At 48.5% G+C, this 18224-nt stretch overlaps 2 protein-coding genes and 1 non-coding gene across 3 annotated transcripts in view; 1 reads left to right on the top strand and 2 right to left on the bottom strand.

Annotated features, from left to right (window-relative positions):
• LOC122372704 (WD repeat and FYVE domain-containing protein 3-like) overlaps positions 1-18224 on the top strand; it is a 91793-nt gene that overhangs the window by 46518 nt on the left and 27051 nt on the right. The window contains exons 3-13 of the mRNA XM_043350227.1: positions 10391-10562; positions 11022-11192; positions 11428-11536; positions 12882-12974; positions 13414-13618; positions 13941-14033; positions 15192-15348; positions 15740-15913; positions 16553-16732; positions 16914-17014; positions 17460-17580. Coding sequence (XP_043206162.1) covers positions 10391-10562; positions 11022-11192; positions 11428-11536; positions 12882-12974; positions 13414-13618; positions 13941-14033; positions 15192-15348; positions 15740-15913; positions 16553-16732; positions 16914-17014; positions 17460-17580 — 1576 coding nt within the window. The remainder of the gene's footprint in view (positions 1-10390; positions 10563-11021; positions 11193-11427; positions 11537-12881; positions 12975-13413; positions 13619-13940; positions 14034-15191; positions 15349-15739; positions 15914-16552; positions 16733-16913; positions 17015-17459; positions 17581-18224) is intronic.
• Positions 4492-8437, bottom strand: LOC122372705. Its single transcript, XM_043350228.1, has 2 exons — positions 8198-8437; positions 4492-7180 (listed from the first exon to the last, which is right to left on the bottom strand). The coding sequence occupies exons 1-2, from the start codon at positions 8378-8380 to the stop codon at positions 5018-5020; spliced, it is 2346 nt and encodes a 781-aa protein (XP_043206163.1). The 5' UTR covers positions 8381-8437; the 3' UTR covers positions 4492-5017.
• Positions 14190-14298, bottom strand: LOC122372710. Its single transcript, XR_006254916.1, has one exon. It is a non-coding gene; the product is annotated as a U6 spliceosomal RNA (small nuclear RNA).

The raw sequence follows: 18224 nt of genomic DNA on the forward strand, positions 1-18224 counted from the left end.
ATGCCAAATGGCCTGAGGGCGGCCATTGAAGCGGTGCTATACATATTGCTTATCACGGTCCGTGGTGAGCTGTCATTGGTTGGTTTGTTGACACATTCAAGAGGTGGATATGACTTTTGCGGAGGACGGAATATGACGCAATAGGACGCCCGGTGGTCATCCATCATCGGTTCTCTTTATCGGTCGGTGGATCTGCACTTAGCTGTGGATAAGGGTGCCATCACATGGTAAGTGTGCCGGGGACTGCGGCCCTACGCCGGATGATTGGGCTTAGGCGTTTCGAGACTAACGCGCAGCCTCACGCAGATTGTTTCGGGTGTACGGGTCCGTGCAGCATAGATCTGTGCTGCGTGCGTCATACTTTGATGACGTCAGCCACCTGGCTCCGCCCACTCTCCGCCGGCACACAGGGGCCGAGCGTCGCTCCACGCGCGGCAAACCCTGGCGCGGGTGGACTGTCGTTATTGGTTTTGGTAAATTGGATTGTCGTCGTGGGTGTAACTTTGTATGCTTTTGAGGTCCCATGTGGGACCCCAATGCAAACATCTGGGACCCCAATTTTCGTTTTGAGACCCCGATAGTGGAGGCCCTAGAGACGTTTCAGCTACTTTGCAAATGGAGGCCCGCTGCTCATGTATGGAGGTTCTCTGTACAAATAGGCGGCCCACTGAACAAACAGGAGGTCCCATAGACAAGTAGGAGGTCCTCTGGACAAATAGAAGGCCCCTTGCACATATAAAAGGCCCTCTGTCCAAATGGGAGGTCCCCTAGGCAAATAGGAGGCCCTCGGTACAAACAGGAGGCCCCCTGGACAAATAGGAGGCCCTCTGAAGATATGTTGTGTGAAGGTCTTTGTGCCGTTTATAGAAAGGAAGTTTGTAATAAGATATTAACCTTACTCTCATATTAGCCAAAAGATATACAATTTCAAAAAAAATACAGTTTCGGGAGCTTTCGGCTTTGCGCCTTTATCAACCGTTATGTATTATTTAGATCATTTTCGTCACAAACTTGCATGGAACAGAAAATTCGAATTGGTACGGAACATGCAGAAATCACACACGCACTTCCCAGCTACTCTTTAAAAACGCATCTATGCAAAACTTACAGAGACATAAAAGATTTATCATGAAGTGCAGAACAAGATAGTCATGTCGAAAACATGAGTCATACGTTCAGCGGAGATAGTATATATCGTGGGTACATCATCAATAATGGGTCCCGATCCCCCGACCAACATTAAAAATATGGAGATAAGCATATATGAGGTAAGTACATGCATGCATACGATAACAGAAGTGTACAACAGCACAACCGCACGGCGCACACCCGCGCACACAAGTTTCCACGGTCAGTCAGTTTAGATATAATGACCACTCAGATGATAGGCCAAGACTAGGTTTGCGTGTTAAGAGTGGGTTGAAGTTCGCGAATAAAAATGGATTCCCAATTTTTTTTTATCTGGGCCGTCTTTTGACGCATGCAGAATCTTGATTGAGACGTTTGAGCAGTCCAGTTGCACAGAGTGTTTCGTTTGGTGAAGGCCAAAAGGGGTGTCTAGTTTGTTGTTTTTTGCATCTCTCATGTGTTCATTATATCTAAGCCTGACAGATCGGCGTGTTTCACCGACATACACAGACTCGCCTTGTGCGCACAGTTAACATTCCATCTGGTACACCACATTCTTTTCATGACATCTCCCACGCAACCCTGCCTCACAGCATGGACACTTCCTGCCCCCACCTGGGCAGGGTGCTGGTTGGTAGGCCGCCCGCACTAGTTTTTGTTTCAGGTTGGGACCTCCTTTCCATGCAACTTTCAGGTTGAGGTGACTAGCCCTAATGATACCCTCAATCCTGTGGCTGAGTGCATCATCAATGAATGGAAGCGGCCCAGATAGAAAAATTTGGGAATCCATTTTTATTCGCGAACTTCAACCCACTCTTAACACGCAAACCTCGTCTTGGCCTATCATCTGAGTGGTCATTATATCTAAACTGACTGACCGTGGAAACTTGTGTGCGCGGGTGTGCGTTGTGCTGTTGTACACTTCTGTTATCGTATGCATGCATGTACTTACCTCATATATGCTTATCTCCATATTTTTAATGTTGGTCGGGGGATCGGGACCCATTATTGATGATGTACCCACGATATATACTATCTCCGCTGAACGTATGACTCATGTTTTCGACATGACTATCTTGTTCTGCACTTCATGATAAATCTTTTATGTCTCTGTAAGTTTTGCATAGATGCGTTTTTAAAGAGTAGCTGGGAAGTGCGTGTGTGATTTCTGCATGTTCGTACCAATTCGAATTTTCTGTTCCATGCAAGTTTGTGACGAAAATGATCTAAATAATACATAACGGTTGATAAAGGCGCAAAGCCGAAAGCTCCCGAAACTGTATTTTGTCTTTTTGAAATTGTATATCTTTTGGCTAATATGAGAGTAAGGTTAATATCTCTTATTATATTCATGTCTCTCAAAACTGTGCTAAAAACCATTCAAGAAGGGAAGTTTGCATGAAACCAGTTACTGACTTTTTTAGTAACTTCATTTACAGTTCTTTGTAGGCTATGTATGCATTTATCTTTAAATATAATGGCAGTGTCATCTGCATAGGAGAGGCAAGCTACGTCAGGACTGATGTTTGATAAATCACTGGTATATCAAATAAATAACAGAGGACCCAATATCGATCCCTGTGGAACTCCCATAGTAACATTTTTGACAGATGAGTATGATTTTCTTATTTTCACACATTGCTTCCTTTCTTGCAAGTATGAAAATAATTTTTTGTTGTGGTTTGTTTTGTGTCTTGCACCATACCTTTGTAGTTTTTGCAGTAGCAACTAGCAAATCAATGTGCACGGTGTCAAAAGCTTTTTTTACTTCTAGAAATAAGCCGAACGAAAGTGGCCCTCTTCGAAAGCTCTAGTAATTATATCTTGAAGAAGAATTGGCGTATAAGTTGACTTTCCTTTTTGAAAACCCAATTGATTACAGTGAATAATGTTGTTTCGGTGAAGATGGTCAATGAGCCTTCGATATATAAGTTTGTCAATAATTTTTAAACGGTAAGATGTTAATTGGTCTGTAATTACCCACTTGCTTATTATCGCCGTCCTTAGATATTGGTTTTACGATTTCCACTTATAGGGCTGATGGAGATTCGGCTTTGCTTAATCAGGTGTTCAAGAAGTAAAGTGATGGATTTAGTACGGTCTTTTTATGAAACTTTAAAGAATTTAGAGTTAATGAGTTAAAGAGTCAATTTGTCGTATGTAGGCCTTCCGGCATCATTTTATAAACCTACGGGCTACGATTGAAATCGAGGGTTCTACCAATCTGCGTTGTTAGTGCATGAGTCACAGCACTCCTATCGTAGACATGCCATCGGATGGTGAAATGGTCTGAAGGCTTTGAGTTTGAGTGTATTTGGATAAGCCCTGGGGCCCCTGCAGGCGCCTGGTAGTCTTGACGTCAGGGTACTACCGTGTGCAGCAATCCTCGTCAAGCTGAATACAAATCAGTTCACACCTTCGATAGCACCGGAAAGTAAATCAACTTTAGACTGCAATCAAATCATCTGACCGCTACAGGCTACAGTTCTTAATTATTTTGTTGCAAGGTGATTTTACCTACACCCAAATTCTGCAATGTAAACGATCTTTTTCGGGCGCACTTTGTGATCTTCATAAAAATATCGTTTACAAATTGGCGACTCAGGCGTGCAAGCTGCAGTGCATATAGACTACCGAAATAATTACCAAAATGTATTCTTGTATCTCAGAATAGCATGTACCGTACCTACCTAACCTACACAACTCACTCTTAAAGTGTGGCTTCCCATCAGCTCACCACCATGCCAACCGTTCACATTTGACAGCTCATATTCCCGAGGTATATGTATACCTATGAGCACATACTTTTCTGATAGGATCTTTACCCTCTGGAGGCTAAACCGTTGATCTGAGGTCAAATCTGAGGACGCGTTAGCGAAAGAACGTTAAAATCCATCGAATGCGCTTTTCCGCGGCGCTGTAGCTCTATTGGTTCACAACTTAGCCGTCGGGTGTTTCAAAATTGTTGAAATCGACAAAATTTGACCTTTGGTGACGTCTGGCGACCAAACCTTTGACCTGACCTTAAAAATGACCGAAGTGTTTCTGTTTTCTTCGGAAGAAAACAGAATAAGGAAGAAATTCTTCCTTATTTTTTTACGCTCTTTCGATTGGCGCTTACCGCGTGTCACCACGTGTCCCAGGAGCCGAGTTAGACGGGGGGGGGGTTGAAAACGCCCCCCCCCCCCAACACTCGGCGGAAAGTTCAGACCACAAGCACGGCGCGGGTTCAAAGAACTTAAGGATTCATAAAATCGAGACCAATGTTGCCAGGGCAAGACAGGACGCTGTCAGGTCAAAATGCTCTCACTAAGTTCCCATACGACTGTGATCGTCACTTGTTGATTCCCATAGCCGCTCCTCCATCGTAAGCAAATATATGTATTATGGCAAACACTTTAATACCAGCCAACAGGCCACAATAGACACACAAAATATACGGGTAGGTACAGTCCACGGCATAAGTAATGTGCGGTTTCAGTCCTCGGTATGTTCTGCTTCTGAAGCTTAGGAATGATAAGCCAGACCGGAATGAAACTTTGATTGTAGCTAACCTGTATCGTCACCCTTGCAGCTGCAACTTTATCTACTGACGTCTTCTTTTCGATCGCTCTGCATTAATAAATCGCCAGTCAAAGCCATCCGTTGAGATTGGTACACATTACTTTAGCGGTGGGCTGTACCTGCAGCTAAGATTAAGATAAACACGATTCATCTGAGCACTGAGCTATACTGCGGAGCTAAAGAACCAGCTTCGGGTCAGCCGGAGGGTCACGGCTCAGAGCGGATCTTTTGCAACAAAATATACCCTATTTCCTCGTACATTTTTCTATGGCTTACCAGGCGAGTTGGAATTCGCCCGCTGGGCTTTCTAGGTGACGGTGGTAGGTCATGGTGGGTGAATGAGATGGTCATAGTGTGTCGTGGATTCCAGGCACTGGTGGTGATGTTGGGTTGGGTTGAGCCGGTGATAGTGGCAGAGGGAGGGTGTGAGAGAGGCGAGCTCGAGTGTTGCGGGCCCTCCCTCCTCCATCTGTTGATGACATTCGGCTATTTCCTGGTAAGGCGCCTCGACAGTCTCATATACATCATCATCAGCATCATCTTCGTGACCGTGCGCACACTCTTCAAGCGCTTCCGTTGGCGGAGGTGGCGGTAAAGGCATAAAGGAGACGTGCTGAGCTCTCCTTTCTGGATGTGTTACACGTGTGTTGTGTGTCCCGGCTGGCCCTGCACTGGCCTGGCTTGTTGGAACACCTTGATCTGGTGTGTGAGAGTTGATGTCGACTGGCTCGACTACCTCGTAAACCGGCGCGCCGATCGGTCGAATTGAGTCTACTCCGTGAGTAGGCCGAGTTTCAGGGGATTCCAGCAGGGCTCTTGTGACAATCTCTGTCAATTGATGGAGTCTAACATCTCGCGAGCGACGTCGACATTTTGTTCGCCTACGTCGGCCTCCATTTTGTCCTTCAGCACGCGACCGTTGTCTGAAATGACGACCAACGAAAAATGCGATGACAGCTGTCGCAATCAGGACCGCGACACTGATGGTGGCGATCATTATCTCCATGTCGGTGGAGCCGGTGCTAACCTGGTCTGAGCCATCGCCGGACGTCTGGTCTGAGCCATCGCCGGGAGTCTGGTCACTGGCCTCACGGTTTGTTTGAGAGTCCTGTTCATTTGATTCACCGGCTGTCTGAGGCGGCAGTGACGATTTGCCTCCTCTGTGCGAGTTGGTCGGGCTAGTAGGCGGCGGAGTGGTGGTGGGCTCCGTGCAGAACTCCTCCAGGTATTCGTCTAGTTTCCACCGTGTGTTATTGACCTCGCAAAGAGTCTCGTTGATCCAGAAGTCGTTCTCAGAAGATACATCGAGACCCAGTGCTGTCGCTATGTCGCACGTACAGGGAATGTCCAATGTCAGGCCATGCACTGTTACTCTTTGGTTCTGGCTAAACTGCAGCGAACCGTTATCTGGATGTTGGATGTGGAGATTGCCTAGCTGAATCCGGTGGCGAGCTGTGGCGTTTCCTTTCGCCACCCTTAGCGAGCTGAAGGCTTCCTTTCGCACAGCATTGATCGTGCAGTTCCTGATCGTGATATCGCTGTCAGCAAGCACCACGAATGCTTTTTCTGATGCTTCAACGATATCGCTGCACTCAAAGGAAAACTTCGTAACATTCAGCTGCAGCCCTTCCTTTTCTATCGCTCCGAATGTGCTGTTCTTGATTTGAACTTCCCTGACCGTCCCGTAGAAAGCCGATGTTTCAGTGTGGTTAAAGCGGCTGTTTTCAATGATCAGTTTGTTCATTTCGCTGCCAGCTGATATGCAGTGTTCTGTAGCCCGATGGATATGCGACGAGCTCAGGGATAAACTTCCAATCTTGCCCCCGAACGTGTTTTCACCACACGTTTCCATTTCAACTTCTTTTACCTTCAACTTGTCAATGTTTGCCTGAATGCCATGCGGTTCAACGCTGAGATACTTCACTTTTTTCAACTCGGCCTCCTTCATTCTCGAGTTTTGGGACAGTGCACCTGAGTGTATGGTGAGGTTTTCGATGCCTTCAATCCATGTCTTGTGCACTGTGACATTTGACGTGAATGCTTGTTTTGATATCGAAAGTGATTTTATACCTGTCATGTGAACTTTTTCTATCAGAGAATCATCGCTGAAGGCGCTTTCATGAACAGCCAGTGATTGTATTCCGCTCAATGTCAAGCTGAAAAACTGTGCGTTAGCAATGGAAGACGAGAACAGCTGGCAGTCATCCACGTCTTCTATGATGATCCTCGAGTCCCCGCTCAAGTCTTGGAATGTCTGGGAACGCAGCTGAAGACTCGTCACTGCGCGTATTCTCACTGTAATCCGTTCGGAGTTGTTGCCGCGCGCCAGAGACCTGGGCTGAAGAATCAAGGTGTTGACTTTGGTGATCTCGATTTCCTCCAGCGATGTCAGAGAGGAGATGGAGTCCTCATCGATCGTTATGGTCTCAACATCGGTTATCTTGATTTCTCGGGCATCTCTCGGGAACGATGCTGCCGTGATGTTTATCTGGAACAGACATGAACCATCTGCCATCATCATCATCATCATCATCATCATCATCATCATCATCATCATCATCATCATCATCATCATCATCATCATCATCATCATCAGCATCAGCATCATCATCATCATTTTTATTATCAGCATCATCACCATCATCATCATCATCATCATCATTATTTTTATTATCATCATCATCATCATCATCAGTATCAGCCACCGCCATCAGCATCAATCATCAGCATCAGCCATCAGATCAGCCATCAATCAACAGCATCAATCATCATCATCATCATCATCATCATCATCATCATCATCATCATCATCATCATCATCATCATCATCATCAACAATCATCATCAGCATGAATCGTCACTATCAGCATCAGCCATCATCATCAGCATCAGTCATAAGCATCAATCATTAGCATCAGCACCAATCATTAGCATCAGCATCAATCATTAGCATCAGCATCAACATTAATCATTAGCACCAATCATCATCATCAGCATCAGTATCAATCATTAGCATCAATTATTATCATCAGCATCAATCATCAATCATCAGCATCAGCATCAATCATCAGCATCGCCATCAATCATCCCCGTGGCTCAGTGGATAAGGCGTCCGTCTCCTAACTCGGTGGCAGCGAGTTCGCGGCCGGGAAGCTCCACGTCGTTTGACCCGCATTCCTATATTCAGCCAGCTGGCAACTGGCGAGAGAGGGCCACGCTAGACCCGGGAGGACCGTGCCGCCATCTACCTGCGGCACGTTAAACTTTCGATCCAAATTATCACCGGTGAACCGGGCGCGGGCAAGGTCGGGTGGTGGGTCCGTGGTGTCATTCGCAACAAGCACTGCTTAGCGGGGCACCCGGGCCCATAGTCACCCATGACCCATTCATTCATTCGGATAAACTTAAAGAAAAAAAATCATCAGCATCAATCATCACCTTCAGCATCGATCATCATCATTATCATCATCATCACTCATCACCATATCTATCTGCCTCCACTCACCTGTTTCATTGGCCGGTTTTTCATGTCGCAGAACACTGTCTCGGAGGTCTGGCATTCTTCCCGTACAACAAACTCGCAGTTGGACTCTTCACAGTCGGTGGCGGAGACCACATGCCGGCTGACAGTCGTCACAATCAACAGTGTAATAACTGAGGGGATAATCCCCATAATGCGTAGCTGCATTGAGCTACGGACAAGAGCGGTGTCTCGTACATGTGTGGCTGGGATGGCGGTCTGACGCCGAATGGCGCGAAGTTGCAAAGGCTGCTTATCAGCTCGTTGAGCTATCTGGCTATCACTCTACAGGGCAGGGCGTTGGCAGGACTCATGGCAGGACAGGACGATGAAAATTTGAAACAGAGCACGGACATCGAGGCAGGACACTAGGGTCTAGGACAGCCTATTGATCATCCATTGCTGTTCATCCTGTCCATCGATATGAGGGTCCGCACTGAACAATGGCCAGATTGCTCATCATATCAACCGTGCGGGTTGGGTGGCCTGGCCGTCTGATCGATGATTCACGAAATCGAGGGCAGTGAAGGACAGAAATATAGAACACTGGTCAGGTTCTTACGCGCTCATTTTGTTCCTATCCATCCCATTAAAACATTTTTATCAAATAGCAGCAACACAGATAACTTACAAAAATTAACACGAATCACAAAAATAGGCTACAAAAGTATTACATATATCTGCTCAGATACAATCAGATACTTTTTACAGTTTTTACCAACGACCTTCCGTCTCACGTACCGTGCGGCAGACTGATTATGTACGCGGACGACACACAATTCATTAATACCTGTGGACAGACCAGTATCGCAGAACACGCAGCCGACCTAGAGGTCATGCTCGGGGTGGTCCAGGCATGGTACAATCAAAACAGCCTGAGGATAAACCCGTCAAAAACAGAACTGATCATGTTCGGAAAAAATCACGGAGCCGATTTTTCTATCCAGTTTGCCGGTGCAGTAGTTCAGCCATGTGAGAAGGTGAAGGTGCTGGGAGTGGTGCTCGACTCGCGCCTACAGTGGGTGGACCACGTGTCCTTAGTGGTGCGCCGGTGCTACAGCACCTTATCAGGTCTCTCAAAATTCTCCCATCGGCTGCCGAGTTCGGTCAAAAAACTAGTCGTCGAGTCCCTGGTGTTCCCACACATTTTGTACTGCGCTACTGTTTGGGGCGGGTGTAATAAAACCCAAAGACATAGGGTTCAGAAAATTCTAAACCATGCCGCGCAGATCGTGTCGGGTTGTTCACGTCGGACGCACGTTACGCCACTTCTAGCCCAACTGGACTGGCAGAGCGTGGACTCCCTCATACGCGAGAGAGATATCATTACCGTCCACAAGCTGACACACTCGCATCTGGCTCCTGTCAGACTGAAACAGCTGCTAACACGGCGCAGTGAGGTGTCAAGCCGCTGTACCCGGGCTACGGAGGCGGGTCACCTGGAGCTGCCCCAGGTGCGCTCTGAGCGGGCCCGGCGGCACTTTTGTTTCCGGGCCGCTATGAGCTGGAACGATGCCTCTGATGCTGTCAGGGAGCCAGTAACTGTCGCCACGTGTCGTGCGAGACTGCGATCAAAGTGAGCTTCTGCACTGTGATGACTGCATTTTAACTCTGTATCAACTTTGTGTATTAATCTGTAGAACGCGTCGCGAGGTACAATGTTTTATAGTTAGGCTGTGATTCTTGTGCGGTGACAATAATATGTAGGTATGTAGAAACCATGTGATCATAATTTGTAAGTAGGTACCAATACCATACATGATGCTTCAATGTATATTGACGCAAGCTTTAAAACCCACCATGTGGAGGCTTAAGATCGTAAATAAATAAATAAATAAATATAAATCCCAAGCTTAGCTACCACCCATGAACTAACTATGCAGCAAATATTGAGTGATAAATGTCACCCATGACCTACCGCTTAATTGAATTATCCGTTTAATATTTCCTTCTCTCTGAACTGACTCATCTCTCAACGTCCCAGCGTTACGTCGTTTTCACAATGTGAAGCATTTCGTGACAGCTTTCGTGATGCTATCGCGACTCCTTTCACGACGTCCTGCATGGTTCCTTATGCCGCAATTTTGACGATCTTTGTGCCATTCTTGGCGGTTTCGTCACCTTACATGACCCTTGGTGACCCTTTATGACCCCCGCCCCGCCCCCTCTGTTCCTCAGCGGCTCGGAGCAGCCGCTGACGCTGCTGCAGTTCGTGCTGTACCTCTACCACCACTGCACGGAGATGCGGCCCGTGCTGATGTCGGTGGAGGTTCTGACAGTTCTGGCCGGTACCCTGTTCCCGTACAGAGTGGGAACGGAGAGCAGTCCCACCACCCCACTGGATGACACGGTTAGTGGTGGTGGTGGTGGTGGGGGGGGGGGGGCTATGGGAGGGAGAGAAGATAGATAGATTTGGGTGGATGGGGGTCCAGGGTCAGAAGGGAGACAATTGTGGGGAAATAAAAGGTTTTTACTTTTTAGAGAGAAAAGATTACCGATAGGGTATTAGGAGGCTAAGTGGATGCACGATATATTTTGAAGTGAAAGAAATGTTTCTGAGGAGAGCGGCAGCTAAGGAATTTAGGTAGGGTTGAATATGTTTGGTCGATGATTGAGGTTGAGGGAAGGATCACAAAATATTTTTGTGGGATTGGTAAATGAAAACTGCTGCGGTACGAAGGTCTTTGATCTAGAGATATCGTCAGTGGTTAAAACGAAGGATTTATCGGACAAAAAATAAATAATTGATCAATTACGTGGCCCCCTGACGGCTGGGCCATGTAACTGAAGTTTGCGGTGTCGCCACCAGATGGGTCTGGGTGACGCGGTGCTGGTGAGCGGCGCAGAGGCCTCTGACGCCATGCTGACGTCCCACCCGGCCAGTAAATACGTGCTGGATCTGCTGAGAATTGTCACTGTCGACTCTCTATCACTGGCGCCGAGCAAGACGGCGCCGCCGCTGGTCGATATACTGCTGGAGGTGAGGTCAACACCCATGGTGAGGTCACACTGAGGTCATTTCGTATCAGCTTAGATAACCCCAACTCTCTTCTGGTTGGGTGACCGTCATTCTGTTGGATAATTTAAGGCCAACTAGGCCAGATTTATTCTGTTTTACATGTCACCTTTGGTCAGGCTGAGTCTCCTCCGGTCGGGTCGGATCAAATGTCAATGACATCGTCAGAATTGTCCTTCACCCTGTCCCCCGTGGCCAGGTGACCCCGGAGAGCACCACGCTGGCTCAGCAGATGTCCTTCCAGACCAAGATTCTCTCGCTGCTTATGGATCATCTCACAGCAGCCGACGTACTCATCGGAGAACAAGGTAAGAGAAGAGTCGCCGGATGACGTCCCAGCGCAGACAACAACGTTTCCGGGGCTGCCTGATTGTTACCTTTGCGGACAAACTGATAGTCTGGCGACTGGTTTGTGGAATTTATTAGAAAAAAGACACGACAGTAGCGCAATATTTCCATATTTGAAAGTGCCATTCGGAATTATACCTTGGGCAAATAAAAATTTCCGGACATGACCTCGGAGTATTTCAACACATATTTACCATGGATTTCCTAAATCTGCCGGTGACGCCACGTGCCCGGTTTCAAGGTGCCACCCCCGGGACGCTGCCGGTGTCGTCGCCCGCTCCGTGTCTGGGCAGAATGGCCGTGGTTCTCAGTCGTTGTCTGCTGCCGTGGCCGCTGTCCTGTATGTGTCTGCGGGATGTCTGCGGTGTCTGCGGGATTTGTTTGGAATTTGAGCGGGGCTTCGGCGAGATTTGCGGACTGTCTTTGAGTTTTTCATTTATTTATTTGATCTCGGTGTTTGCGAGCTGTCTTTGGGACGTGTGAGAACTGTCTGGGGGTTATGTATGTGTGTGTGTTTTTTTGTGGATTGTTCGCGAACAGTTGCTGGAATGTCAGCAGTGGCTGTTGGGGTTGGCGTGTGATTGCCTTGTGGGATTTGCGGTGGAGGATTTCAGTTTGGCCCTGTGGCTTGGTTTTGAATTTAGTGATTTGGGGATGTAAATACAGTCTCAAGAGTGAATTTCAACATCACCTTTCCAACTGCCTCCATCGCCCAGCCGTTGCTGAGAGCACTGCATCTGTATCCTTTATCCTTTATGGAGTGTGATATGTCGGTTATACTCAGCTGCTGATGGGCGTTGAGGCTAATTGGTGATCGGACCGCGGTGTGCTGTACCCCGCGTGTCTGGTGCCTCCAGGGAGCTGCTTGTGGTGCTTTTTGTTTTCGGGTGTCGGAATATTCCGACTCTTCCACAGCCCATGACATAGTTTTAATGGAAATGCTAAACGAAATTTGGTAGACAAAAGGAACCATAATTGTTCAAGCCGTCACAAATAATTTATGATTTAATAGTAGCTGGTTGATGATGACGGTTGATAAGCCAAGGGCTGGTTGAGCTGCGCTGGTACTGACCTCTCTCTCTCTCTCTCTCTCTCTCTCTCTCTCTCTCTCTCTCTCTCTCTCTCTCTCTCTCTCTCTCTCTCTCTCTCTCTCTCTTCTCTCTTCTCTCTTCTCTCTTCTCTCTTCTCTCTTCTCTCTTCTCTCTTCTCTCTTCTCTCTTCTCTCTTCTCTCTTCTCTCTCTCTCTCTCTCTCTCTCTCTCTCTCTCTCTCTCTCTCTCTCTCTCTCTCTCTCTCTCTCCGACAGCCGCTCTGCCCATCTCGCCGGGAGGCAGCGTCCAGAACGTCCCCGGAAATGTGTTCTACTTCGCCGGCAGACTGGTGGACAAGCTGTGGCAAGGTGAGTTTAGCACATTTAGCACATTGAGGAGATATATCTGTGGGATTAACAGGCACAACACAAACTCTGGCAAGGTGAGTTTAGCACATTTAGCACATTTAGCACATAGAGGAGAGCTATCTGTGGGATGAAACAGACACGGCCGCGGACGTAGGTTTGAAGGGGTAAGTGAAGTAAATGATAAGTAAATTAGTCATGTGACGTGGGTGCCTAGTAGACGATTTGTTTAGTACACACATGATCAAAAGCTAGTTCAATATGCATTATGGCATAAATTGTAAATATAAGTAATAACTAATAAGTATTCAATTACTCAATATACACGACGTGTCCGACTCACCTAAAGATAATGTTAATCACAATGATGCACTTATGCTCCTATAAAGTTAACCCTATCAACTCCCTCCTTCACCGCCTTTTCTCTCTCTCTTCACCGCAGGCATCTTCAAGCGTGACGCCCACGAGGTACTCGACTTCATCATCAAGCTGATCGGTCAGGCTCGCCGCTGGTCCCAGACCCTCCCTCTGGACAGCGTGTACCACTGCCTGAACCGGGCGGTGCTGTATATCCTCAGTCGTCCCACCGACTCCGTGGGCGAGCAGCTGAGGGTCCTGGAGGCGCTGCACACGCTCACCAATCATAGGTGAGGTGGTTGAAACCGCTGGCCAATCATAGCTGGTGAGGTGGTACAGTCCGTGGCCAGTCGTTAAGTGCTGAACTCGATTAAATGAGGAAATTAGGTGGCCAATCATTAAAACGATAACTATTTTAGCGTTACATTTCCGTGTCTGTTTGCGTGTTATTTCTTTTCTAAATCAACTCTCGTTTTCCTGATAAATCGTCGAGGACATAAATGTTGTTCGAAACGTGTAGCCTACTTCGTGAGCTCGTTTTTTTTCTGAGAGACGACAGCGCTATCCCGGTGTCTTGTCCCAGTTTTCTGATTCCCTCGCTCCGCCTTTCAGGAGTCTGGTTTTCGGCTCCGGGAACCACGACTCGGAGTTTTTCGGCGCGCTCGTCTACTGCCTGCTGCAGCTGACAGGAGGACTGAAAATCATGTGAGCACGAGCCGCGGTAGACATGACGCGCGTGATAACTACTTTTGACTTGGAGGTTGAAATGTCAAATTGGTTCTCTGCGGTAATTTCTTCCCTTTCACGAATTTGGCTGTCAGATTGGATGCGTCTTGCTTTTGTATTTTTGTTTACAAATCGAAAAATTGGATCCGCTTCACGATTTTGCGTGTCATCTCTGCGCGAGGGCCATGCTAATCTTCTCTGTATCGTAATCCAATTTTAGTATATGCACAGCCTTGGCTGGTGCGGAGGGAAAGCGAATAGTTGCCAATTTTATGCCGTTTGGTTTGATTCGATGCCCTTGTCCGTTTCAGAAATGGTGTCAGATCTTTCTTTGTTATCTGATGGAGCGTGTGGTATTGCCCTGATTACTTTTGTCAAAAAGTGGGGAATGCTATTGCCTCCCTATCTACTTGTCTGGCTTTTGTGATATGTTTAGCTGTTTACTTATATGAACGAAAACTTATGTTTTGAAACACCGACGCGACACCGCTGGTCATGGCCCCCTGCCGGCCTCCTCCCGAAACTGCGTGGCCCGGGCCGCTTGAAGGCCGTTTGTTGTGATTTCGGTCACAGGCGAAAACGTTTTGGTCACGACCTCGTGGGTGGCCACCTAGCGGTCGGCGCTGAAAATGAAAACTGGGCTATCCCCGGACTTCAACAGAAGGGCAGAGCCGCAGAGGGAGAAATAGACCAAAGGGAAGACCATTATTGACCAAAGGGAGATCAGTGTCCTACCTCTGTTCCGTCGTTCCCATCCTTAGGATACTGAAATCCTTCTCCACGCCGCAACCCCCACTTCGGGCTGGACAGGCAACTTTATCTCATGCGGGCTGCTCCCTTGGAGCGGCACCGCTGCTCCGGAGGGAGCGCAACCCGTAGCCGGGTGCAGTGAGTATCTTGGGGCTGGTCGGCCTGTCCATTCGGACGGGCTCTGCCCCGGCGACTCTCTAGGGTGTCTGCCCAGACCAATGTCTCCCCCTAATTCCTATCATCCTTTCGGCTCTGAAATGGTCTAATTGGACCGAAGGGGCCTAACCCAACAAAACAAACAAACAATGTCCTACACAGGACACACACTCCTCTTGCAGATTATTCGACAACCATCAATCTAATTGTATCGATTTTGCCTTTTTGCAGCACCGAGGCGGAATCACGGACGGTGTGGCACGCGATCCCCTCGACTCTGGACCCGGAGACGAACCCCAACACGGCACAGGGACATAACCTGATGGCCAACGCGGCACGGAGAGTGTGGTCCGAGCTCTACATATGGAAACGGCCCGCAGTGGAGGAGGTGAGAGAGGGGGAGGGGAGAGAGAGAGAGAGAGAGAGAGAGAGAGAGAGAGAGAGAGAGAGAGAGAGAGAGAGGGAGAGAGAGAGAGAGAGAGAGAGGGAGGGAGGGTGGGGGAGGAAAAAGGAGAGAGAGGGAAAGAGGCACTGACACAGGTGACAAACTGAGAGATAAAAAGGTGGGGAGGCGGAAGCCTACCTACTGCTGTTCAAACAGCGGTGATAGGGCAAACTAAGATCTGAAAGAAAGAAGGAGGGAGGGACAAAAAATAAACAGATATGCAGAGAACGAGAGAGGAGCTCAGCATTTGATATCATTGACCTGTTTGATCTGATGAGCTGTAATGTTTCTCATCTACACCCCTTTCACCCCCTCCCCTTCCCTCTATCCTCAGGTGTTCAAGGTGAGCCTCCCTCTGGAAAACAACACGGCACCGGACCTGGACACTGTCCGCGCCAGTCTCCAGGACCCGGCCACACGGCTCTGGGTGGCCTTCCTGGAGGGAGAGAAGAAGTGCTCCTACCGCCCGCCCTGGGAGATCCAGGCGCAGCTCCAGACTGTGAGCAGCGTGAGTTTGGAACGATGGGAGGGCTGTAAGGGGGTTAATGTGTCAGCACTCAGCAGCGTGAGTTTGGGATTACGGGAGGGCTGGTGGGGGTTTATGTCAGCAGCGTGAGTTTGGGACGACGGGAGGGCTTGTGGGGGGTTGTGTCAGCAGCGTGAGTTTGGGACGACGGGAGGGCTGGTAGGAGGTTGGAATCCCGGAATGGTCTTGTTAGACCGAAAGAGCCCAACCCAACAAAACAATCAACCTTTGGATCGATTGTGATGATATAGCATTTTGAAGTCTCGAATGTTTGCTGCAAGGAAGTTGCGTGGAATTATAAGGAGATTGTGGGGCGACTTGGCAATTTGAACTGGCGATGTGAGAGCGGCGGGATACTTCTTTAGATTTACCTGCGAAAGAGGGAAGAGTGTTAGAGGAGAGGTGACAAGAGGCGTCATATCACCCCCTGTAATATCACTTATCTCCCTGGCCGGCTTGTTACCTAATGGCTTATAACCGGGCTCAGCCCTGGTGACTCTCTAGGGTGCCTGCCCAGACCAATGTCTCCCCCTAATTCCTATCATCCTTCAGGCTCTGAAATGGTCTCGTCAGGCCGAAAGGTCCTAACCTAACAACCTCACCCCTCCCCTCCACCAACAGAAGCTGCAGCGTGTGACGGGCGGCCTGAGCCGGCTGGCACAGCGCACCCGCTCCCGGCGCGAGGACTCTGTGCGCGCCCGACCCTCGCCGCTGACTCCGGCAGAGGTGGAGCTCTGGACTCTGCAGCACATCGCCGGAGTCAGGGAGTCGGTGGTGACTCAGTTCAGACAGTTCAAACAGGTGAGGGCTCGTAGTCATAATTATAGAGATAGACTATATTTTTTACAGGGTTCATTCTAAATTTACTATTGGGGCAATGGACACATCCTGCTTTCGTGTGTGTGTGTGTTTTTTTCTTGTGAGTAACGCAAACGTTACTTCGCCGTGCTCCATTTTACCATTGCTGTTTTTATCCACGCAGAGCCAGAAGTACATGGAGGACTTTATAATGGACGAGTGGCTGCGAATGGAGCGAGAGCTGACCAGAGAGAGGGGCCTGTGGGGGCCCGAGGTGGCCAGCAGGTGAGCAATTAGAGGCCCAGGATCCGGACTTTGGGACTTTTGCGGCCTCCGAGACACACAATGTCCGTTGGGAGGTCCCTGCTGGCATTGTTGATCTTCTTTATCGTATTGAAGCTACGCAATGACCGCTATGGATATGTTTGAGTTACTATTAATAGCCACTGTGCAATTTGACAGCAGCTAACATAACAAGTTTACTGAACGCTGAGTGGCATGATTGATTTTGAGCCTGATTATTGCTCAGGTTAACAGTTACTATGTCAAGTCTATGCCGTTGTCGACGACCATTGACGTAAATGATTTTGTTAACCTGTGACGACTACCCATCTTGACAGTCACGATCTGCTGTTGCTTCAGACATATTGTCATGTCTCACGGTTGTCTGGATATATTGGTTGCTGGTTATATCTGGCGTGTCTAACGTTTGTCTGTGGCGTGTTGTCAGTCTGGACAAGTGGCAGCTGGACACTACTGAGGGTCCGTGTCGGATGAGAAAGAGGACCGTCAGTGATGTCACGTTCTACCAGCGCTATCCGTACAGACCCGATCTGGAGACCGTGGTACAGGTAGGTACATTCTACCAGCGGTACATTCTACCAGCGGTATCCGTATAGACCCGACCTGGAAACGGTGGTACAGGTGGGTACTGAGCACCAACGGTACGGCCCTCCAGCAAAAGAGTGGTTGGTTAGCCTATGTGCTTTTGGTGTAATAACTTTAAATGACAGAGACACTCCTGTAAAATGACCCAAATAGAAAATATGAGAAGAGGGTTCGTGCTGCACGCATTTGGGCAGTGGTTTTCAACAGCCATTAGACGTATTCATCAATGCAGATCGATTATTGTGATGTTGGCAACCAACCACTAAATACCTGGAGGGCTTTACATTCTACCAGCGGTACCCGTATAGACCTGAGGGGTGTTCACGGGCACCGCAAACTGCTGAGTGCGGCGTGTGCAGCAGGCGTGGGGGTAGGGGATGGGTAGGCGGCTCTGACGTCACGGCTGCGTGCGGTGGACGGTCCGCTGTGGCCAGTCCCGACCGGCCACAGCGGTCGCTGTGTGCGGTGACGGAATTGGAGGATCAAAAGCATCTCCAATTCTGGACTACTGTATTATAGTTAAGTCTATACCAGAAGCATTGAGTGTGGAGTACTGGCCACTTTGTGCATCGCGCGTACCGAATTTCAGGTGATAGCCTACCTGGGA

This window comes from Amphibalanus amphitrite, unplaced genomic scaffold, assembly GCF_019059575.1.
Source record: "Amphibalanus amphitrite isolate SeventyFive unplaced genomic scaffold, NRLGWU_Aamphi_draft 001389F_arrow, whole genome shotgun sequence".
NCBI lineage: Eukaryota > Metazoa > Arthropoda > Thecostraca > Balanomorpha > Balanidae > Amphibalanus > Amphibalanus amphitrite.

Coding starts and splice junctions, on each gene's coding strand:
- LOC122372705 (XM_043350228.1), bottom strand. CDS start 8,380: ATGCAGCTACGCATTATGGGGATTATCCCCTCAGTTATTACACTGTTG. Junction 7,181..8,197: donor AAAACCGGCCAATGAAACAG/GTGAGTGGAGGC, acceptor TGTCTGTTCCAG/ATAAACATCACGGCAGCATC.